Genomic DNA, 25,195 nt, shown 5'->3' with positions numbered 1-25,195 from the left:
TAGTTGCTTCCAGTTTCTGGTAATTATAAATAAAGTTGCTATAAACATTGCATGCACATTGTGTCTGTATATGAGTTTTCAAATTATCAAATACTTGGGAGTGTGGTTGCTGGGTCATACAATAAGATTATGTTTAGCAATAGCGCTTTTTATGCCCAGTTTTCCCTAAAGCTGAGACGGCATCCCAGGCTCAGAAACCTCTCTGCGAGGCGTGTAGGTTGCTGTTAATTATGTAGCATCTTATGAGCTGCACGTCAGTGATGCTTATTTTACGATGACCTGTTACTATGATGAAGAGTCTGATGCACCTGTTTATGTCCCCTTTTTCCGAGACCAAGCAGAAGTGAAGAGAGCACATGCAAAGCAGTTCATAAAATACCTAAAAGAGCGTCAGAGTAAAATCTGCCTTCTGGTGACTAAGAGGCCTGATGTAGAGTACTGGGGAACTGACCTGCAAGCTATAGTGATTGCTTTGGAGATGGAAAAAGAGTTACACAAGCACCTGCAAGAGCTGAAGAGCTTGGCTTCTAAGAATAGTGAAACTGATCACTTAGAATTCCTGAAAAACTTCTTGGGTAAACAGAAAAGGAACATAAAGTATCTGGAATACCAGCATAGCTATCAGAAGGAATTAGAAAGGCTGACTGTGGAGGAAGGCACATCTGGAGAGCCTGCAGAAGCATCAGGCAGAGGCTTAACCTCTGAAGGCAACACAGCAAGTCCTCCATTGTAGTAGTTCCCAAAGGCAGCTATTTAAGAATCTTGATCTCTCTTTGACAGAAGACTGCTTTCCTTTTAATCTAGTATCCAAATCTTCATTGTTATGCATAGAAATAAATTTGGTTTTGCATTAAAAAAAATATTATGTTTAGCATTATAAGAAACTGCTCAACTATCTTCCAAAATGGCTGTACCATCCTGCATTCCCACCAGCAATAAATGAGAGGTCCTCTTCCTCCACATCTTTCCCAACAATTGGAGTTGTTAGTTTTTAATTAAAAAATTTTAGCCATTCTAATAAGTGGGTAGTGGTAAAATGGATACATTTTTAAAAGTAGATAAATACTTTATGGTTAGATTTTTCAAAAAAGTAATGTTCAAAGATTCATTGGAATTTTTTAAAATAATAACTCTCCTAAGTGTGTATTTCCCTGCTTATATAAAGAAATCATTAGTTTCTTGATGGGAGAAGGAGCATTCAAGTTATTTAGTAGTGCTTTGGTTCTTGTGCCAACATGATTGTCATCACCTGGGAGCTTGTTAGAAATGCAGAATCTTGGGCCTTAACCCAGACCTACTAGATCAGGATCTGCATAACAGGACCTCCAAGTAAATTTAGTATAAGAAAGTTTAAGAAGCATTGCTCAAGAATCATGATATCACAGATTCATAAAGGTGGAAGGGATCTGCCATTTGGCAGGTAAGGGAACTCTCCTAGACCTTTGTGTGCTGTGTGTGGTTTGTGTGTCCTTGTTTGTATGCAATACTCTGTTGCTAATCCTCTTGAGTACATACTTTCTCAAGGAAGGTGACAGTTTGCTCAAGGTTATGCAATCAATTATTCAAAAAGATAAAAAATAAGCCTAGTCTCATTACTCAGTAATGTAGAACAATATAAACTCAATCTGAAATCATGGTGAAAGTCATTGGGAAAATTATACTTACATTACTCAAATTCAATGTAAAGATGATTTACAAAGCCCATCAGTTGTGTAAGTGAGGCAAGCCAGCAGTCATTCCTGGCTGAGTATTCACTGAGCAGAACTGTGCTGTCACTCACATTAAGGTAAAGCGCCTGGTCTCCATTTGGCCTCCAGGAAAAGCTAAAAATAATAATAAGGAATCTTTTATTTACCAATACCAGCCATGGAGCTGTGAACTCTTAATCTTACAATAGCACTTAATCACCAGCTCACTAGAACATAAATAACCCCCAGGGCCAGGGATTGATGTAAACATTCTAATGTGAGCTCATAGTAGCGCAGTGGTTCAAACCTGTAGCTGCCACTGGAGAGAGGGGAGAGTTCAATCTCCCCCTTCCTCAGCTGGGAACAGGTACCCTCAAACAGTGCTGTCTTCTCAGCCCTAACTCCCATGTCTTGATGAGATTTGAGGTGCAACATCCAGGGACCTGCCCAACAACCTAAGGTGAGGATGCCCTCAGGGACACCCAGAATTCAACACTGTAATTTGAATCTGGGAATTAAAATCCAGGATCCTTGATACAAACAACATGACCCCCAAACTAGCCACTGGGGAGCTTGTTAGAAATGCAGACTCTGAATCAGAATCTGCATTTTAACCAAATAACCAGGTGATTCATATGCACATGACGTTTGCAGAGCACTGGTATGGAAGGAAATGCAGTAAGGGACAAGTATCCAGGTGAAGGGAAGGAAAAATTCTTCCTCTACCCTTCAAGGTGTTCTAGCTGGACTAAGAATTAAATTTACCTGAGACAGATAAACAGGAGGAAAAAAAAAAAAGTTTTGTTACGTGTACAAGGAGGCCCAACAATGAAATTGAGACCTAAAGAATAGACCAGGGCAGGCAGTTTTTATACTTTTCAGACAAAGAGACAATAAATTTGTGCACAGTTGACAGGACAAAGAAAACTTGCGTTTAGGAGTTTTAATTAGTCAGGAATTCTAAACAGAATTTGGGCTGTGGTAGTACATTAGCAAAAAGTTACAAGGATTGTTTATATAGCTTTCTTGGTTCTAAATTTCCTATCTCTGGTGACAAGGATGTTTCTTTACCTCCTGGTACAGGGAGGGCACCTTTCACATGGGGGGTTTATTCCTTGCTTTTAGGGGACAGAGGAGGGTCTCAGTGTCCTTCTTACACAGGCTGTCTCTTATATAACAGTTTTTAAACAGCCAATATGCCAAAGTGGCAAATTCTGGGGTAGCCTGCCCTTGGTCCCTACACAAGATATGCTTTGATGGTGAGTAACTTGTATTTCTACCCCATAAGCCTTATATCTGAGTGCCATTAATATAGACATAGATAGCAATATGTACAGAACAATTCTAAGACTAAAGGAAACACACATTATTTATAGGAATATAACTTAATTGTTAACACAAAGATGGCTATTGGAACTGTTAGTTAGGGATAAGGTCATCAGAGAGCACAACGAGAAATTAAAACAAACTGCTTACAGCTTGTTTGTTTCTCAACTTCACCAGTCCTTGAGAAGTGCCCTGTTCCTGGGAAGTCCACCAAAGTTACTCAAGGGAGCAGATGTCTTGGAACAAAGAAAATCATAAATTTCCTGGGAAATTGCACAGTTAAACAAATGCCTTTTAAGTCCTGCTTAAAAGATTACAAAGTTTTGCTCAGTTCCTGTGACTGCTTCCAATTGCAAGAATAATTGACCAAAAGGTTCCTGGCTGGCAATGGAAAGTGGCCCTGTAGTTTGTGTTGGAGGCAACAGTGCTTTAAGAACTCTCTTCCTGTCTCCTTACTTGCCACAAGTAATAAAAACCATTTGCTTAAACCAAAAGACTTGGGCTGGTTTATTGGCTGACGCACCCCAGGCAGCAAGTCCTTGGCATTTGGTGACAGAATCAGATTTGGCTCCATCACTAAGCTTTACCTTCTTAGGCCTAGCAGCTACTTCATTGGGTTGCACAAATACATGACATGGTATAAAGCACGTAGCAGTGTCTCTCCCATGGAAGTACTGAATAAATATTATTAACAAAATTATTGTGTGAAGTGTCTATTCTCCAAGAGTAGAACAATGGTTTCTAGTTTCACAATTTGTGTATATCTTCTGAAATTTTATTTATATAAATAAAAAAATGTATCATGGTGTAAGAACCTCCCACTTTCTTTTTTCTTTTGGTTGTTGTTGAAGTGGATTTGGGGGATTTGAGAATATATTGAATTCTTTTCACAGTTAACAAAGACTGGGAGTTTTAAGCAAAGGTTGATTGTAGCATGGCTCAAAGGAAGATGGAGAACATCTGGACCTCATGAGAGGAAGCTGTCCACACATCTCCTGTGCCCTCTCCTGGGTTTTTCTGGCAGAAAGGGTTGCTTTGCCCTAGTGGGTTCCACTGAGTTTTGTTAACTCCCAAACTGTGTCCTTAAGCCTTCTGTCCCAGTCCCGACTGCAAAAACACTTTAAAAACTGCTACAAGAACTGTGTCGGGGGATTATTAGGGGCTCCCCCTCCTATCCTCCACTTTAAGCTTTCACTCTTATTTGTCACCAAATTCTCCATTTGTTTTTAGTTTTGTTTTGTTATATTATTATGATGATGCAATTTAATGCTTCGGAATTAGATATGACTGGATTTAAGTCACGGTTCCTCCATTTGCTAGCTCTTTTATAGAGGGTAAGTTACTAAGACTCAGTAAGCGTTAGTTTCTTCATCTGTTAAATGGGGATGGCATCATCCTCTGAAGTTGTAAGGATGAACTAAAATTATGTACACAAACTGCATAGCTGAATGGTTCATGGAAAATGTTCAGTAAAGGGGAGCTTTGTTGTGAGGATTTGTTTCCTCCCTGAGGAAGCTGCCTTCTGAGCCACCCTCTAAAACCTCATTACATGACAACCCTGAGCCACTGATGCCCCATCTTAGTCTGAGATTGGCTGCCAGGATGCAGCACCTGGCCCTGACCTCAGAGCCTGGGGGACGTGCGTCTGGGTACAGTTGGTTTGAAGTGTGTGTATGGGTTCCTTCAAGAATATTTATAAAATTGTTAACCTTGGGGACAAAAGTAGGAAGTGAGAACTATATAGCTGAAAATATTCAAGATTTTAGAATAGCACTTTTAGCATTAAGCATTAAAAGTCACTGCCCATGTTTGTGGACAAATGTTAAGTTGAGGAAAGCTTTAGTTACCAGTCTATTTCAAAAAGAAAAGTAAGGCATTTGAGCAAGTAGCCATATTTAAGGAGCAATCGGGGAGTAATTAATCCAAACAGAAGTAAGCCCCAGCTTTTGAAGGAGCAGATTTAGAGTTGATGGCCTATTGAAAAGATTGTTAATTAGAAATATAATTTGTTCTCTGCACCCCACCTTTCCCAGCACATAGCTTCTAAACTCTTGGGATTTCCAAAGTGATAAGTGTCTTATTGTATATAAATGAGATGACTTGTGGCTGGCACTCCTGGTCAACCTCAGGATGGGGCCTGGTTACCAGGTTAATTAACCAAGTAATTAGAGGGTTGGAACTTTCAACCCCTCCTTCTCCACACACCATTCCTATACCCCCAACCCTGTACTCCAGACCTTCAGGTTCATGGAGAGTGGCTAGAAATTGGGCTCAATCACCGATAGCCAATGATTTAATCAATCATGCCTATGTAATGAATCCTCCATAAAAATCCTACTCAAAGGGGTTTGGCACTTCCTGGTTGGTGAAGATGAGGAGGTATTAGGAGGGTAGCAAAATTGGAGAGTATGAAGCCCCACATCCTTTCCCACATACCTTTCCATATGCATCTCTTCCATCTGGCTGTTCCTGAGTTATATGTTTTTATAACAAACCAGTAATCTAGTCAGTAAACTGTTTTCCTGAGTTCTGGGAGTCACTCTGGCAAATTAATGAAACTGAGGAAGAAATTGTGGAACCTCCTGATTTGCAGCCAAGTCAGATGGAAGTTGTGAGTAACCTGAGGACCCACTCCTTGAGATTGGTGTCTACGTGTATAAGGGAAGAGCAGTCTTGTAGAACTGAGCCCTCAACCTTAACTTGTGGGATCTGACACTAACTTTAGGTGGATAGTATCAGATTTGAATAGTAGGACCCAGCTGATGTCTATAAAGAATTAGAGAACTGCTTGGAATGGGAAAAAATTCCCATAAGGTAGTACAGAAGGGTTCTGTGGGTAGACTTGAGAGAGTAAAGGAAGAAACAGAGGGCTTTTTTTTAGTTGCTATCAGTGTGCAGAGGAATTAGAGAATAGAGTTTTTCTATTCAAAAGGTCAATCTCTATTTTTGATGATAGGAGCCAGGGAAAAAGTACTACAAGAGTGGCCCCGTGTCACATGCTGAATTGTAGTGGTCAGCTGAGCTTTCCTGTTCATTGGATGATGTCCCCTAATCCAATCTTACATCATGACCTTTCCTTACATGAGCTATTTTGGTAGAGATAGAGCAGGAGCCCAGGTTTGTGGGGAGAGGATTCCTGACCCTCTACCCATCCTTAGTCACATCCATTGATACAGGACACATCTGAGTATCCTAGCTTAATACCAGGGGATTGTGAGCCAAAGGAAGCAGTAACACCTCTTTTGCACATACATGCCTGATTGAATCAGATGTCTGTTTTAGAAGCATAACTGCTTAACCAGGAGTGACTTGGGAGGAGAGGAAATATAATTTTCTAAAGTTGAAAGAGCCAGACTTTTTTTTTTTCTTTTTTAAGATTTTATTTATTTATTTGATAGAGATAGAGAGAGGGAGAGCACAAGCAAGTGGAGTGGCAAGCAGAGCGAGAGGGAGAGGCAGGCTCCCCACTGAGGAAGGAGCCCGAAGTGGGGCTCGATCCCAGGACCCTGGGATCATGACCTGAGCCGAAGGCAGACGCTTAACCAACTGAACCACCCAAGTGCCCCTGAAAGAGCCAGACTTTTCTGTTATGTCCACATGGTGTCCTGAGCCTAATTCCACAGGAAGTGACCACAGTGGCATCCTGGGATGCCCCATTGGCTAATACTGACATATGTGACAGAGTAGCCAGCAATACCAGCATGTGAAATGACTTCTCAATTATTTTGTGGTGTTCACCCAAAATCTCTTTGGATACCATATCTCTTTGGCCTGTATCATCTGGCTGCTGTTTAAATTTCCTGACCATCAAGCTAAAGACCCCACTCTCTTACTCTTCTGGTCATGTGCTTTTTCAATGGGAAAAATTAGTCTGTTTGAAATAAAGTAATATAAAGAATTTTAATAATGCCTGCTTGATGACCAAACTCATATTCTGTGAACTAATATTACTCTGTATCTCAGCACACTTTAAAGCTTATTTTCTTTCCAGCACATGGAATAGTTATAATACAGTGTAAAATCTTGGGAAACACTTCCTGCTCTGAATACAGATGAATAAAATACTACCGTCCATTCCTGAGAGCCAGAACACACATTATTTAAGTAGAACCCTTTCCTGGCATGACATTGGTAGTGATGGAGTTTTCCCGTGCTGCTGTGCTGATCAGAATCCAGGAATCAGGGGTCATGACTTACTATTCCAAATCCTACAGGTTGTCATCTTATAAATACTGTAACACTGCCCACTGTTGATGGACAACTCTGTCACCTTCCCTTCCAACACCACCAACAAGTAAAATACGACAGACCTCTCCAGATCTAAACCCCTCCCCAGTTGGGCTATTCAGGATCACTGTTCTCTTTCCTTTGATGATAAAGTATTTGTACCATCATCCTTTTATTATTTGAACTTGGGATTTCACATCTGAGTTTTCATTCTAGTTCCACTTTATACTATGTGACATTAAACAAGTGGCCTAACTACTTTTGTCCTCAGTTTCCCTCTGTGTAGGTTAAGGTATAGCAGAGTGTCTGTAGAGATAACTGCCAATAATTCCACCCATCCCTGAACACACACACACATATACACACACACATGCCATTCTTTGCTTCAAGAAATAGAGTCTATTTCCCCTTGCCTTGAATCTGGCCTTTGAGTTGTCTTTTCCAAAAGGATTCAACAGAGTTCATGCTGTGTCATTAAGCACCTGTGAAAGAGCTACAGAAAAACATGGTCAACATTCAACATTGAAAAGAGCTTTGGCTTCAGATTGTGGATAATTCTGACTCATCTGTTTATTGGTTGCATGAAGATCAGTGATGCAGTCACTCTGGAGTCCATTTTCTCATCGTAAAATGGGGTCACTGTATTGGACCTCCCTGGGGCATTGTGAACTGGCCAGCACAGTGTCTCGCACTTAGCCCATAGTAAAAAAATAATAGCTACTAATATAATTATTAAAACATGCACCTCATCTCCTGGTTTTCTTCTCCTTCCCTGCCCTTGGTACTGTGGAGGGTGCCAGTAATTTATATAAAAGTTCCTGATGTCTTAAAGTAGTATAATATAAAGTATTAGTCATAGTACTACTAATTCTCTTCAATTTAAACCTCTTCTCAGTTTAGAAGGGCTTCTATATTTACTATTTGATTTTTTAAAATTCTTAGTAATTTGTGAGAATAGCATTAGCTTCATGTGTCAGCCTCTGCAGCATAACAACTCAGTTCAAACTCAGTAGCCCAAGGCAACACCATTTTATTGTTTATAATTCTGTGATTTGGGAATGTGGGCTCAGAGTTCAGAGCACGTTAACTGAGATGCTTGAAACACAGGTAAAGGATGTTGACCTGGCATCACCAAGGTCGGTAGATCCAAGATGGCCTCACTCACATGCCTGGGCTTTGGTCTTAGCTGTCAACTGGGTGTCTTGGTTCCCCCCACATGGTCACTCTCCCTCCAACAGGATAGTCTGGGTTCCAGAAGGACACAAGCAGAAGCTGTCAGGCTTCTTCAGGTTCAGGCTGGGGACTCGCTGCTTTCCTGCGCTGTTGGTTTCTGAAGCTAGGAGGAAGGAAGCAGGAAGCAATGCCTCAAGCATGGCTCCCTCTATTTATTGCCTTGTTTGTGCTGTTGCTGAGCAGGCCCTCGCTTGTCCCTTTCAGGTACCTTGGTGGGACTAGGGGCTGAGGAGGTCCAGAGGTTCTGGGGGGCACAGAAGGTGCAGCTTTTGGCTGTGTATGCAGGTGCTTTATTCTCAACAGAGCAATACATGTTAAACCTTCTCCACAGGTGCAGAAACAGATATTCAAGAATAAAAGTACTATAGTGAGTGGACAGAAAGAGAACAAGCTTCAAGTTTTCTGACTTTCCCATCCCCACAAAGAAAGTTCACACCACTTTTCATTTACCCATGTCTTAAGCAGCCTGAGCTTAACTGTGGACTATGATGGGAACCATCTAGAATACTGGAAACATAATAAGGAACCCACTGTGATGCATGCAGATGTGTGGACACTGATCTTTACAAGCAGATGAAGCAGATCCCATTCTGCTGGCCAAGGAACTCAGGAAAATCAGTAGATGATCTGGATATTTTGTTTGTCTGAACATTGCCTGTTTGGACAGCCTCTGAACATAATTTGAAACAGAAAGACAAAGTGAAAAAAAAAAAAAACAAGCTATTATCTGTTGCATCTGATCAATAACCACTAAGAAGTTTTTGGAGATCCCAAACATCTCTTTCCCTGGTAGTATTGTTTCTGTGTGAATTACAAGGATATGTATCTTCTTTTTTCTTGTATTTTGCCTTTGTGGCAAGCCTAATGTTTGTTATATTTTATAAATATTATTAGTTCCAATATCTTTAGAAACATTACAATCTGAAAATAATTTATGAAAGATCTTCATCAATATTTATAATCAAGGTATTCATGCATTAGTAAGCGTGAAAGAGGATATCATTTTCATGACTTAGTCTCCTTGGATTTGAATTTCATTACCTTGTAAAATTCACACCTTTAGCCTTGCACTCTATGTTTAATTCTTCCTTAGTAAAAGCCGGCATCCATTTTTAAAATCTCCTACAGAGAAGTGTTCAGATTTCTTTTTCAACTCCTTTGTGTTCAATGTTAGTTATGGGGAAACATTCAGACACAAAACAAAAACAAGACATTTTCATTCATCATGCATTTTAGAAAATCCATTTTGAACTTCTATTCTCTATTGCCAGCATTTCCTGAGGTAAATTTATTCTGTATGCTCCTTGGTCTGAAATAGCTTATCCCCTCCAAACATCTGCCAATATTCAAATTCATGCTGGGAGAGAATATTTTGGAAGCAGGTGTACAAGAAGAGAACTTTTCCTTTCTTCCCTTCTAGGTTCTTTGGATAGTCTAATAATTAAATTGATATAAGACAGATTGACAGGAAGAAAATAAATTTAATTTTGTATTACAGGAGCCCATAGAAATGTGAGACTCAAAGCAATGACCAAAGCAGGCAGCTTTTATAACTTTTAGATAAAGAAACAACAAGTTTGTGAAGAACTGACCAAACAAAGAAGTTTGGGCTTAAGGTAGCAAATTAGTGAAGGAGTCAAGTTTTGTTTATACTGCCTTCTCAACCCTAAAAATCCCCTCTCTCTGGGTGACGAGGCTATGTCTCTTTCTCCTGGTCCAGGGAAGGTAGCTTTCACATTGACAATTTATTTCCTGCTTTCAGGAGACAAAGGAAAGTCAGTGTGTCTTTGCACCTACTGTTTCTTTTTTTTTTTTTTTTTAAGATTTTATTTATTTATTTTGACAGAGAGACAGCAAGAGAGGGAACACAAGCAGGGGGGAATGGAAGAGGGTGAAGCAGGCTTCCCGGCGAGCAGAGAGCCCGATGCGGGGCTCGATCCCAGGACCCTGGGATCATGACCTGAGCCAAAGGCAGACGCTTAACGACTGAGCCACCCAGGTGCCCCGCACCTGCTGTTTCTTAAGTAACTTTAAATCAAAACAATCAACATGCCAAAGCAGCATATATGGGGGTGGCCTGCCCTGAGTTCTGTAACAGTTACCTAATACTCATCTTCCCTGTGAGGGTCTTACTTAAAATTCCTTTAATTTTTTTTTCTTCGGAGTCACTAACACCCACAGACAGATTCGGGATCCAGTTTCAGAAACAATCCGGGAAGGTCCTAACTGCAGACAGGATAAGGTTTGTATAACTGAGGTTAGAGAGCATATTTCATAGATAAAAGAAGGAACTGATGGCTACCCTCAGTACACTAGCTGATGATTAGTGTTCAACAAAACCACATCAAAATAAGCACTTTCAGATAATTGCTTTCAGGACTCGTCTAAGTTCATCCTTTAACAGCTGACTTCAATTTGCATGATGCTGGCTGTTGTTGGGGGAAAGACCATCAAACTAAGAACGAAACACAAAACACAACAAATAAACAAGAAATACTTTGTGAAACTTCGAGTTCCATCTGAATTTATCACTAGCTCCTTTTTAACCAATGTGTCGGGTCTCACTGTGTGGTTTCTTGCCTGAGTTTTCACAGCTGTTAAAAAGAGAAGGACAATTTCCCCTTTCGATTACTTTGTAATATGGTTTGAGATGGTCAGTCAGTGCTCTTAGATTGAAAAACCAAAGTACCGAAGGATTACATAGCAGACAGGCTTGGAGGCCACCAGCCTCAGGGAAGAGAAAGAGAGGAAAGGAAATGAGATTAAGCTAATCCTACTTTATCTCCAATTCCACTAATGATTAGAGCTGAGTTGCAAACAGATGTATTTTCTTTGACCTATATAGGGCTTGGAAAAAAATTGAGGTACATGTAAACATTGGAAGATGTCTCATCAAAATCTGGGTTTTTTTTTTTTCTGGCTTCTCTAAAAAAAAAAAAAAAAAAATCCAGAAGATTGGGAACAGTGGGCCAACCTCCCTCTTAGCATCAGTAAACCGGAGCTGTATGAAGTTGGCTCCTTAAGATGGAGCATGCGTTCCCTAGTTTGTCAGAGGCCACACCTGACCTATCCCCTGCATCTGTGTTACCTGTCTGTGCCTTGCAGATACCAGAGTGGAGACTCTCAGGTTTTTTGTTTTGTTTTGTTTTGTCTTGTTTTAAAAAACACTAATACTAAGGTTACAAGGATAGGATTATGATACTTCTGGGAGTTCTAGAATATACGAGAGCCATCATGCCATCCCAGAATATTCCCCCAATTCTTACTTTCTCACCCAGGTTTCCTGTGCTACTCCAGGGCAGTTCTTATTGCGGTGTTGCTGCTGCTAAGACTGGGATTCAGATGAGCTACTTTTATGAAGAGCTTAGCCATGAATGCTGACCTAGCTGCTGTCACCACTCTCCCCATCACTACCAGTAGCATGACAGGGAGAAGTAAGAGGCCCTGGGGCACTGCTCGCCCTGGAGGATTCAGGAAGGCCAGGGAGCCCATCCCCTCCACCACATGGTTATCTCCCTCTGGCTCACCCTGAACAAGGATAGGAAAGGAAGTCTCTCTGTTCCCCTGTGCAATGCTAATTTCTGCTCTGGAAATGCTGGCCTACTGTTGGCTAGCTGCCCACCCCACAGCCCTCTGGCCACGGAGCATATCTCTCAGGCCAGCCTCCCCGAGTCCTAGGCTGAGGGACTTCTGTTGCAATCACCCACCTGGGCCTTTCTCCTCCAGACTCCTGAGGAGAGGAAGTCCACCCCCACCCCCACAATGTCTCCAAGCTCATTCTCATTTCTAGTCATAGAGCAACTAATCTGCCCCTCATGAGTAAAGCTCCATGTGCTGGTTATTACTGTATTGTCTCTCAGCTTCAAAACTACTCTTCTAAACTCTGTGATGCCAGGTGTGGGTCTCTGCAAACCACATGTATCAGTCAGGATTTAACCACAGAAGAAGAACTGGTAGGAGATTCATATATATATATAAAATATATAATCATATATATGATTATATACATACATTATAATATAATATAATAAATATATATGTATATATGTATATAATACATATATGATTATATATATAATCATATATCATCTAATTGACTTTATTAAATGATTCATGAATCAGGAAGCATGCCATCTAGCAAGTAGAGGGGAGTCCCCACATATATGTATATATATATTTTTTTTTAAGATTTTATTTATTTATTTGACACAGAGAGAGATAGCGAGAGCAGGAACACAAGCAGGGGGAGTAGGAGAGGGAGAAGCAGGCTTCCTGCTGAGCAGGGAGCCCGATGCGGGGCTCAATCCCAGGACCCTGGGATCACGACCTGAGCCGAAGGCAGATGCTTAACGACTGAGCCACCCAGGTGCCCCTATATGTATATTTTTAATATTTATTTCTTACAAGGACTTGGCTTATGCCATTGTGGGGATTGGCTAAGCAAGTCTAAAATTTCAAACTGCACTCTGTGAGGCAGGCATTCATAAAGAGAAGCTCGCAGCCAGACTAGAACCCATAGGCATGAGCCAAATATCCACAGGTAAGATTTCTTCTCTCTGTCTCTCCATGTCTCTGTCTCTGTGTCTCATTCTCTCTCTCCTGGGAAGGCTCAGCCTAAATTTTAAGGCCTACCAAGATTATCCAGAATCATCTCCCTTACTTAAAACCAACTGATTGGGACTCTAATTACATTTGCAAAATCTCTTCACAGTAACACCTAGATAAGTATTCAGGTGAATGGTTGGAACCTATCACCCATCCAAGTTTACACATGGAAAAAACTATCACAGTTTACCCCTTATCAACTTGGCACCTACACACATGTTCTTAAACCATGCTTAAATCTCCAAGACAATAAACAGTCACATTTCTGCCAAACATGATACAGATATTCTGCAAACAACCACAAACCTGCAAACCATTCTCCCAGAAGAAAATGTAAAGTTCTTGGGTGACATTTGGGCTTCTCATTCTCTTTTGGTATTCTGCAACTTTAATACTGAGTGAGGTACATAGTTGACTTATGATTAGCACATGTTTATATGTTAATAGTTACAAGAGGAAAGAAAAAATATTTCATACATATACATATATAGACAAAAACACATTCGTACATACATACACACAAACATATTCATATCAAAATAAGGAAGGAGTGCTTATAACTATTACAGTTGTCATTTTGCAACTGATCACATGGTAGCTGGTGTTGATAGCTACCTTCTTCCACTGCCCGTATTCCATATGCCCCTTGCTCTCGGGAAGCATGTTGGTTGTGTTCCACAACACAGCTGGTTGTGATTCTTTGCCTAATGGAATATCCAAAGCTTCACTCCTGAACTGTCTGGGCCACTAGCAGTCCTTCCTGACCTGGATTGTTGTAGTTTCCCATTGACTTTACTCACAGGACGTGGTGTGGCTAAGAGATGCTCTGAACAATCTTCTGTATCCCAGACATGCTCCTCCTTATTCTCATTATGTGGTAGCATTCCAATGTCCCCTTGGTATTCAGGATCAATCGCCCTAGCTAGTCCAGTTACCCCCTTTTTTCCCTATTGATTCATAGGCGGGAGGAGCCCAAAGTGGCCAGGTTGCAGTCTTAACTTCCAGTTCAGTGGCATCATTGCTGTGCATCCAGGTTGAAGAATTCTTCCCCTTGCGACTAAGACCTCTAAGTAAGCAGAGCCTATGGTTGCAGAGGTTTAAAAAAAAAATTTCTAGGGGTTTCCCACTGAGTAAAGCCACTCTCTGGATTCCTGAACCTGTGATTCTTGACTATGGAAGAAAGCTCCACTTGTTGAACTCTAATTTAGGGCACATACAGTCTCCTAGAGAACTTTTCCCTAGCCCTGCACAGTATTGCCACCTAACTAGTACCATAACTAAGTCTTCAAAAGATCACACCTCTGTTGTGTCAAAGCCAGCTGCTTCAGTGTGATAGGAAACATGGTAAAACCAATGACTTCCATGAACATGGACTGACTGCTGTACTTCATTTGCTGTGAAGTGAGTTCCTTGACAGAATCGCTGCTGCATGGAATACAATGACAGTGGATAAGGCATTCTATAAATCTACTGACAATAGTTTCAGCAGGGGGATTATAAATCATACCCTGAAAGCCTATTTAATCAGAAAAAAGGTGTTGCCCTTTAGACGATGGAAGCTGTCCAACGTAATCAGCAATCCACAGGACTCCAGGAAATGGTGTCCTATTAGCTCTTCAGTGTTGGGTTTTGTTTCTGTCAGACTGAGAAGTCAATATCAGCCATAGCCATATTGATGTTGTCAGTGAGGTCCACGTTGCTGAACCTATACTTAATCTTCATTTCTGCCACCATGGCTACTTTGCTCATGAGCCTATTGGACAATGACAGAGGTTGTGGGGGGAAAGGGCAGACTGGTATCCATAGAATGGGTCATCTTTCCCACTTGATTATTAATATCCTCCTCTCTGAGGTGACCCTTTTGGGAGCATTCAAATGGTACACAAATAAATATCTTCATGCCCTATGTCTGTCTAGAGGGGTCTATTCATATATCTCTTCCTCAGACTTCCTTATCAAAAATTTTCTAATTGTGTTCCAAGTTTCTGGCGAACTGGCCAAACCATTGACCACAGCCCATGAACTGATATGCACTCATACCTCTGCCTATTTCTCTTTTCAAGCAAGATGAACACTGCTCAAAATTCTGTACGTAGAAGGACTTTCTTTCAACACTACCCTTCCTAGCTGTCCCATCTATTTCTTTTCTAGCAGCATCATGATCAGCTGGGAACACCTTGGGGCTCTGTGAGTCAGAATATTCTGATTACTACTTTGGCTCCACTGTCCATTATAAAAACCACACCCACCTTGTCCTAAGTGATTAGTGCCTTTACTTTACCCCTGACATCCCAGGGTCCCGTTGTTCCCATTGCATTTAGGAATCCCAGTTAAATAGTAGTGGTTCCTACAGAGAAAAGCCACCATAGAACTTTTCAAGGAATCCTCACAAACTTATTTCTCATAGTAATGTGAGATAAGTGTGTCCCCCTGCCCTCCAAAAATAGGTGATCAGGTCTCCTGCATGACATATCTACCCTCACATTCCAGTCATCCTGTCTCTGGATACTTTCATCTGCAGTATACCAAAGCAGTTCTGGCATTTTAACTTTATTCAGTGCAGACCACCATTGGCTCCATATTTGAGAGAATCACTCCCCCAAAATGTTGGAGCCATTCCTAGCCTTTTGAGCCAAAATAATAAATCCAGAATCTTTGCTTAAGGGGCCCATATCAATAAATTTAGCCTGATCCAATTTTATATCTCTTCCACCATAATTGCATGCCTTAAGTACCCATTCCTACAAATATTCTACAGGTTTCTGTCTATATAAATGTTAAAAATCCTGTCGTTCTTAGGTGTGTATTGACCTCCTCACAAGTAACTCTTCGTACCTCATCCTTTGGTTCTTGCTGGGACATGAGTCTAGTTCTAAGTCTGAAAGCAAAGAGGGTCATGAGAATAGGTCTTGAGCCTGACTGCTGTACCTTAGAAGGGGAGGCCATCATAGATTCTACAGACAAAGGAGGGTTGAGCTCCTTGGATAAAATGGAAGGGCTACTTCTGCTGCCAAAAAGACTCAGCAGAATTTAGGGGTTGAAGATCCCAAACTTCATAAAGATCTTCCTACATGTTCCCATTCTAATTGTCAGGATCCCATTTCTTCCCAACCAGTACCCTCACCTTTTCTCCTCTTTACTGAGATATAATTGACGTATCACACTGTGTGAGTTTAAGGTGTGCATTGTGATTATTTGATACATGTATATGTTATGGAATAATTACCCAATAAAGTTAGTTAACACATTCTTCACCTTTTGTTGTTGTTGTTATTATGGTGAGAACAGTTAAGATCTACTCTCTTACCAACTTTCAACTACACAATACAGTATTGTTAACTATTTTCACCATACTGTATCTTAGATACCCAGAACTTATTCCTCTTATAACTGGAAGTTTGTATCCTTATACCAACATCTCCTCATTCCCCCATGCCACCAATCCCACCCAGACCCTGGCAAATATAAATCTATTCTCTGTTTCTATGCGTTCAACTTTTTTAGATTTTATGTATGAGTGAAATCATTCAGTATTTGTCTTTCTCTGTCTGACTTATCTTACTTAGCATAATGCCCTCATGCTTTATCCTTGTTGTTGCAAATGGTAGGATTTCCTTTTTTACAGCCAAATAATACTCCATTGTATATATGCACTACCTCTTATTTATCCAATCATCCACTGATGTGTATTTAGATTGTTTCCATGTCTTGTGGGAGTCATCTCTATTCATTGCTGAATTTGTATCTAGTAACAAAAGCTTGGACTTTCTTTATGTAGCTGAACTTGTGTCAACTGTGTTCCATTTTTGATAGGGATTTGACCTAGTGCTATATTGCCTTTTTAGTTAATACATTGCCTTATTTAGGAATAAGAAAGAGGTTTTACAGGTCAATGCTTCAATGCTACAGATGAGCTCTAATCAATTGGCAGTGGCTGCTTGGGGAGCTGAATTAAGAACTCTGAAGCCGTGTTTGTACTCAGTGAGAGAGGACAATAAACTGGTTAGCCATGTCCATGATGAATTCAGAGATGTGGAAACAGACATACAACTGATCTGTCATTTCTGGCCTAAAATTTAGTGGTTGACAATGTTGCTAATTCATTTGCTATTGCCTGTTGGTATGCGTTTAGCAAAGAGAAAAGAGCAGGTTTTTGGTGGTCATCATTAACAAATACTAACTTAAGTGCCTATATATACATATAGTCTCATATACAATTGCATTTATACAGTTAACAATAGTAAAGGAACTTTTCCCTTCATCCTCCTCCAATATAGACAAAGGTCACAGATTTAAAACACCACCTGAAATTAGGGGGCACTTTGTGTGCCCAATATATTGATAGGAGGAAAATAACCAAGCATATAGAAGAGAAATAGCCATTCAGTACTTAATGAAAGAGTTAGGTCAAGTTTAGGGGAAACTTCTGGCCTTCGGTTTAGGGAAACTGGCAATCTCTCCACATAGAAATAGTTTGCAATGTTGTCCAGGGGACAAGAAATTTGTCTTTTGTACTAGGGAGGGGGGGAATAACACTTTATTCATAACATTATGTTCCTTCACCCACACTCTGGATACCTGCGACTGAGCACATCATACATGTTCATCAATGTGGGTGGGAGCTTCCTGCTTTAGGACTCAGAACAATTTGCTTGGACAAATGACGAATGTGCAGAGCACATTCTATGTGTTTAGTCAGGACACTACAGAGGAAATAAAAACTCAAAACATTTAGGATATCCACATGGTTCTGAGGCAGCCTCCTTGCTCTCTCACCATCGCTTCATTAAAAATTGGGTGTTCACACCTATTACATCCAGGAAGATGAGAAAACTTAGAAAAAAAGATGCCCTTTTCTCTTGGCTCTTTAGGATCGCGTACAAGAGAGGAGAGAGAGGTTGGTGAGTGGGAAAGAAGATGAGAGAAAAGAAGGCTACGGAGAGAGAGAGAAAGAGCAAAGAGCTGGAGGAAGAAATAGCTCTTCCGAGCCCCTTCCCAGTTTACAGATTTCGAAGGCAATATTTTGCATCAAGGAGAAAAATGTCTTGCCTTTGCACCAGCCGTAACTTTTCTTTGGGATACAGTTGCCATGGGGATGATATGCCGGGTTGTGCCACTTTATCATCTCTCTCTCACACATTTTATTATAAAGTGAGTACTTGGGATTCTAGACCATAAATATGCAACCACAAAATGTTAATCTGCAAACTAACCTGCCAACCAACTTCAGAGCAGTAATCGCTTCTCTGGCTGGCAGAATTGCTTTCCTTCCTCCCCCCACCCCCCTACCCCCGCCCCCTTTGAAAGCCACACAGGCAGGGAAGCGAAGGGACGGAACAGACACAGGCATCTGCAATTAGAGACACTATTTCCTTTCTGGGCCTTGTGGCCTTTCGGGCCAAAGGCAGAAAATGAAAAAGAATGTAAATTGCTCTCGCAAGGAACAGAGTTTACTAATGCTATCCCACGTTTCCAGGTTACCTGAGGCATTTCTATGTAATCCTTTGCAAATATTTTTTGAGGCCAGTCAGATTCTTTTCCAAATCTGTGGGAGAGAAAAATTTTATGTAGATAAATCCCCAAATAGTGGTTTACTATGTGTATTTAAAAACAGAGCACAGTATGCCTCAGCAAAGTTCAGGTCATGCATGGGACGCGCTTCACAAGTCCCCATTCCTTCTGAAGCCACTGACTGACATGCAGAATCCTTCTCCGGGCCTTCTGTGGGCTTTATTCACAGCTAAGCTGGAATTCATAGAAGCCAAAGTGGCACAAAGGCAACTTAAAAATAAAACCAACTTGTTTACACTAACTGACCCACTCTGGTCACAGCCCTGTCCCTTCAAAACAATTTAGTGTTCAGGAAGCAGCTATCAATGCCAGCCATATTATTGAATTGAACGTAACATATAGGTTCTATTTTCCATTCACTTCAACAAAACGATGACCTTTAGGAAGAATTTAGCAACTTGATGCTCTCTACCAGAGACCTAGTTCAATAGACTTTTCTGCTGGGATTATGTGCCAACTTCCTTTTTTGAGGAAGGAACCACAACTTAGTAATTCTTTTTAAAGAACAATATCACATGAAAGCCATATGCTAATAATCCTTGTAAAAGGCAATATGTCTGCAATCTTGTGATTGTTCAAAAAAATGATAAAACCAATAATAATGTACTATTATCAGTTCAGACATCTTTTTCATGATGGGTTATGTTATTACACAAAATATTCATTATTTCTCCCTGTGGGAGGATTACACATTCTCACTTTATTGCTATCAAGCATGGTCACTGAATTGCCTTAGCCAATGAAATGTGAGCAGAAGTTTCCAGCTGAAGTGTTAAGAGCCATTTGAGTGTCTGCCATATTCTTTTCTCTCTTTCCCACAAAACCCACCATGTCTTAAAGAGTGTCTGTCTCTTCAGTCTGGGTTCCAGATTGGTGACAACACAGAGAAGAGCTTTAACTCACCCAAGACAGACAGGATGTAAGATTTAGGGTAATTTGTTACAACATAACCTAGCCTACACTGTTATACCTCATCTACAAAATTTATTCATTCTTTCAACATCCATTTATTAAATTCTTACAGTGGACCAGACGTAATACTAGGTAATGGGAATTTGAAGATGAGGAAGACCCAGTTATTATCCTTGAAGTGCTCATTGTGTCCATTGCATGAAATACGGCAATAAAACAATGTCTGTAAATTAAGCTCTACTTTCTTTTTCAAAATACTAAGATCTTTCAGAAGACAGAATTTAACCTTTGGTGTACTGGATTAAAGATGGCAGCACATTCTTTCTCTTTCGCTTCCCTCCTCACACCATGGAGTTAATTTCTCTAACCCCTTGAGCTGGAATAGAGTATAGGGGGATTGCTGCTGTACCAGTTTGGGGCCTATTCTGAAAGTGGCAGTTTTGCCTTGTCCCTTATGGGAACCCTCACCCCTGCTGGAGAGAGTGGTATTTGGAGGGTCCCAGTTGCCAAGCTGTTCTGGCTGGGGGTCCAGTTACATAAATAAGGGAACAATATTGGATATTCCAGCCCCAGCATACATCACGTGGAACAAGGATAAGCCATTCCTGCTGTGCTCTGTCCCAATTTCTGCCCACAGAATCATGAGCATGCAAAATTGTTTTTGCTTAAGGCACTTAAATTTGGGGGGTTACGTTATGCAGTGATAGATAAGCAAGCGCTGTAACCCAGAAAGCTCAGAACTGTTTTCTGGGTTTGCTTTGAAACCCTTTCCTACTGATTCACTTCTAATCTCAGGGACTTCCTTTGTTTTTACGACTCCCTGACTCCTGGTAGTTTCTATAGTTTCCAATAACATTTTTTTTTTTTTTTTGGCAACACTATCCTTTGTTTGGAATTTATAAAATATCTACCAGCCTAAAATAGCACACTTTTCCAGGGCACCATTGTCAAATTCCAGCATGATATATTCTCTTCTAAAATTGCCTTAAACTAGAATTTAAGGATTAAGACAGGGCAGGGGAAAACAGAAAAGCAATAAAATGAAATTTTGAAAATGGCAAACATTGCTGCTAAGGAATACAAGAGATCGCTGTTTGGGATGGTTCTATAAATTTAGGTAGTTTGATGATTGGCCTGATTCCAACACAGGGGTTTTCAACTTTAGATTATAAAGTGAGATCCCCTGGAGGGTTTATAAGGAGATTGCTGGGCCCCACCCCTACAGTTGCTGCTTCAGTATGCCTGGGTAGGACTTTCATTTGTAGTTCTAGCAAGTCCCCAGGTGCTGTTGCTTCTCCAGAGACCACACTTTGAGAATCTCTGGGCGAATCTGTCTCCGCACATGTGTTTCCACTTTGTCATCTGTATCCATGACAGATATTACTAATTAATCATTGGACTTTCTCTTGCTGAGCCATTCAGGCAATATCAACTCATTTTAATTGAAAATTAAGAGAAAACCTTTTTGCTATGTAAGATAACCCTAGAATCCAGGTAACTTCTATAATAGACCATTAATGTTTATCTTGTTCTTGTCTCATATTTATCTCCCCCTTTATGTTTTTACTTAATATGACAACATGTTTAATTTCCATAAATATTTTTGGTCAATTTCTGTTCGATAGGTAAGAGTATAAAATCTATGTCTGCCCTTCCCTACAGCATTGTGTAAGAAATAATTAAGCAGTATATACTAAGAAATTAACATTTTATGCTTGATGTAGTGATTGGCCAAGTCAAAGCAATACCAAGAGACAGATATAAGTTGTTGTTTATTTTTCTCCCCCAAAGTCATATTGACTAAGAATCAGTAAATACTAGGGATGATCACACACACAACAATTGAGTTTTATGTCATCCAGGTAAAATTGCAGTTTGGGGTTTATATTTGTGTTTTCTGTAAAATATTTCCTTTGTGTAATAGCTTCTTCCATTGCAGCAGTAATTCAAAGTTTATTTAATTTTGCTATGGACATTCTTCTGAAAGCATAAATTTAAATGTAGTGATATAGTATCTAATGCTCAGTAATAAATAATTTTGTCCTATTCTTATGGTGAGGTAGAAAAAATGGACTACAGGGGCGCCTAGGTGGCTCAGTCATTAAGCGTCTGCCTTCGGCTCAGGTCATGATCCCAGGGTCCTGGGATCAAGCCCCACGTCAAGCTCCCTGTTCAGCGGGAAGCCTCCCTTTCCCACTCCCCCTTCTTGTGTTCCCTCTCTCTCTGTGTCTCTCTCTGTCAAATAAATAAATAAAATCTTAAAAAAAAAAAGAAAAGAAAGAATGGACTGCCTAAATTGCCATGATATATTTTCTTCAGAATTTGTTTCCTCATCTGAACAGCAACTTTTGGCCTTTGAAATATTTGAAGGTTTGGGGCATAATTTTATTCTTTTATCCCTGGAAGTTTTGAAATATTCATAATTTCTCAATGAATTATGGCTTCTAGGTTCTTTTTAAGATTTTATTTATTTATTAGAGAGAGAGAGAGAGAGAGAGAGAGAGAGCACGAGTGGGGGGAGGGGCAGAGGGAGAGGGATAAAGAGAGTCTCTAGCGAACTCCCTGCTGAGCACAGAGCCCGATATGGGGCTCCATCTCAGAACCCTAAGGTCATGACCTGAACTGAAATCAAGAGTAGGATGCTTAACTGACTGAGCCACCTAGATGCCCCTATGGCTTCTAGTTTTGAGAAAAATCTGAGTAGAAATGAGACTTTTGAAAATATTTCTTGTTTCACTTTGAAATTCTTTAGAAAGAAATCCTATGACACCTAGTACGTGTTCAGGAAAAGTTATAAAGAGGTAAAGTTTAATTTAGTAAATACCAACATGAATATTTGCAATAACATTTGCCAAATTTTACAATGTTTTGGTAAGGTTCAGATCTCTTTAATTTCAAGTAATAATGGTCAACGAGATGGACCAGTGGTTTTCTTGACAAACTGCATGGCTTTTTTTTTTTTTTTTGCATATGATAGCTTTATGCTCCTATTTTTGTCAAATTTTTGCAAATGTAATACAATTTACAAAGAATTGACATACTGAAGATATTTTCAGGGTTAATTCATGTAGGAATAGCTAATAACAGGCTCAATTTATTGAGGACTAGCTCCAGGCCAGGCATTGTACTGGGAACCTTATACCTTTATTTAATTCTTAAGATAAACCTATAAATGTGTGTTATTTAGTCCATCTTACAGATGAAGAAACTGGTTCAGAAAAGTTAAGTGACTTCCCCGCAATCACAAAGCTAGTAAGGGATGGAGTCAAGATTTGAGTCCAGAACTCTCTAATTACAAAAAACTACATTTTGGGCGCCTGGGTGGCTCAGTTGGTTAAGCGACTGCCTTTGGCTCAGGTCATGATCCTGGAGTCCCGGGATCGAGTCCCACGTCGGGCTCCCTGCTCAGCAGGGAGTCTGCCTCTCTCTCTGACCCTCCCCCCTCTCATTCTCTCTCTCAAATAAATAAATAAAATCTTTAAAAAAAAAAAAACACTACATTTTAACTGATAAATCGACATTCCAGAAAGCTGAGTAATGTCATCACCTTCTTAAAAGGAAAATATAATTTATTTAAAAGATCATTACTCTAAGCTCTAACCTCCCTCCCAGAATAACTTTACTCACAAACCTTGAAGTCAAAAGACAAGCATGCCCCTAGGAATATAACTCTCTTGGCACCTGCTCCTTAAAATGCTGTGATAACTCCATGACATTCCCTGCCCTTGTTAGAGGCACAATCATATTTACACTGAATTCCTCAGGCAAGTTTTGTTGTTGGGGTTCTTGTTCTGTCCTGTTTACTCTGATCACAAAGATAATACACGATAGCCGGTAAAAGTAAAATCAATCCAGAAATACATACTGTTGACAGTGAAATCTGTTGTAAGGCTTTGGCGTTTGCATCTTTCCACATTTTGATATGGGGTTTGACATCTATTTATACTTACATAAAATAGTGTTGTTTTCTACACTTGCTTTTTCACTTGATACATCTCTTCTGTCTCTCCAGAATCCGTCTATCTCATTTGCTATAGTTAATGCTCCACGAGAACGTCCTCTGTTTCTTCAATCCCTTCCCCAAAAGCCCCTCCAATGCCTTACTTTCAAGGAAGTCAGGGTAATCCCTGAGGATGCGGTTTCCTTTTCATCCTTCTTCCTGGAATCCCTTCTCCAAATTCATGTGTCAGTCATGGATTCAGGGCTGCTCCCCTCCTCTTCCACAGTGATGCTTCCAGACCCTTACTAGTCCATGCCCTTGGACAAGCTTGAGCCCCTTCCCCTCCAGTTTCTTCCTGCCATGACTCCAGCTGCTGCTGCTCAGAGCTGCCCTTTCCAGCCACTCCCCACCCTATCAGGGCTGCAGGGCTTCACCCCAATGCATGTCATCATTTCTGGCAACTCCATGTCCCTTCAGTCCACTACCGCCGTGCTTTCTCCCAATCCAATTTAGAGTCTAGACTTGATTATTTTAATCCTGCTCTTGTCAGTTCCCCAATCTCCTCTTCTTCCTATCTACCAACCCTCAGTGGGCATAGCTATTTTCCTTCTCATTGTCTAAAGCAAGTTCTGATAGAGTGAAAAATTGCAGTCCATTAGCTTGTTCTGCATGAGATTGCACACGGCCTTGGGGGTCACTATGACAACTTTGGAATTTACTCTGTATGAGATTTTGAGCAAATGAGTGATGTGACTTTATTCATGGTTAAATAGAATCGCTGTCTACTCTGTGGAGAACAGAATTTAGCACAACACAAATTGAAGAGGGGACACTGGTTAGGAGGTGTTTGCAAACTCAGAACAAGGAGGAAGGTGACCTGGACAAGCGGTAGCAGTGGAGAAAGTGAAAAGAAGCTGGTCTTCCTTCAGGGTGGGAAGGTTCTATTTTGTCATAATGCTAGAAATTATCTGCAGGCAAAGCTCTGCCTTCTGGACCCCCAACTGTCCCTGACTCTCTCCAAAGCTAGATCTTCCCTTTCACACAGAGAATCTGTATTTATGGCTTTGAGCTAAAGTAAAAATACTCTGAGGGTTCTGATTTGTTGATAGTTTCTTTCTTATTTTTTAGTGCTACTAATGACGAATCTTTTATATCTCTTTTATTATTTCAGTAAGAGTTTGGGGAGGATGAGTGATAGAAGACATGTATTTTGTCATTTTGCTCTATAAGCTTCTTCATGTTTTCCAGTTCTTGGTTTGATGGCAACCCCAGGGTGGGCCTGCAGTTAGTTGCTGCAGGGATCCAGCTGAAGAGCACGTAATGGCAGTGTCCTTTCCTTGGACATTCCCAGTGCCAAAGATTTATTTTCTTGGTGACCCAGTCTGCAGGTCAATTCTTCCTGCACATGAGAACTGGAGGGCCTTCAAGCATGAAGCCAAACTCAGGAGCAAACTAAAAGCAGGGTCAGGAACACGAAACACACAAGAGAAACTGCCAGAGAGGGAGCTGGAGACTTAGAGTCTCAGTATCTAAGGAGTAGAGGTTGTAGAAAGGAGATGAATAATGTTGAGGTCACCCTGTCATGGTATTAGGGTGTGGTGGTAGGGCACCCAATTTGATACAACAAAACAAATCTTAACTCCCTACTCCAAAAACAAAAGTATGAGTCCACATCATGGCAAAAAGTAGAACT

At 40.5% G+C, this 25,195-nt stretch overlaps 1 protein-coding gene across 1 annotated transcript; it reads left to right on the top strand.

The window, feature by feature from the left end:
• Positions 1-274: 274 nt before the first annotated feature.
• Positions 275-733, top strand: LOC110570676 (soma ferritin-like). Its single transcript, XM_021678719.1, has one exon. It carries the CDS (start codon positions 275-277, stop codon positions 731-733), a length of 459 nt encoding a protein of 152 aa, XP_021534394.1.
• The last annotated feature ends 24,462 nt before the right edge of the window (positions 734-25,195 follow it).

This window comes from Neomonachus schauinslandi, chromosome 1 (genome assembly GCF_002201575.2).
Source record: "Neomonachus schauinslandi chromosome 1, ASM220157v2, whole genome shotgun sequence".
Classification (NCBI taxonomy): domain Eukaryota; kingdom Metazoa; phylum Chordata; class Mammalia; order Carnivora; family Phocidae; genus Neomonachus; species Neomonachus schauinslandi.
The sequence above is the reverse complement of the archived record's forward strand: the minus strand, read 5'-3'. Positions and strand labels throughout refer to the sequence as shown.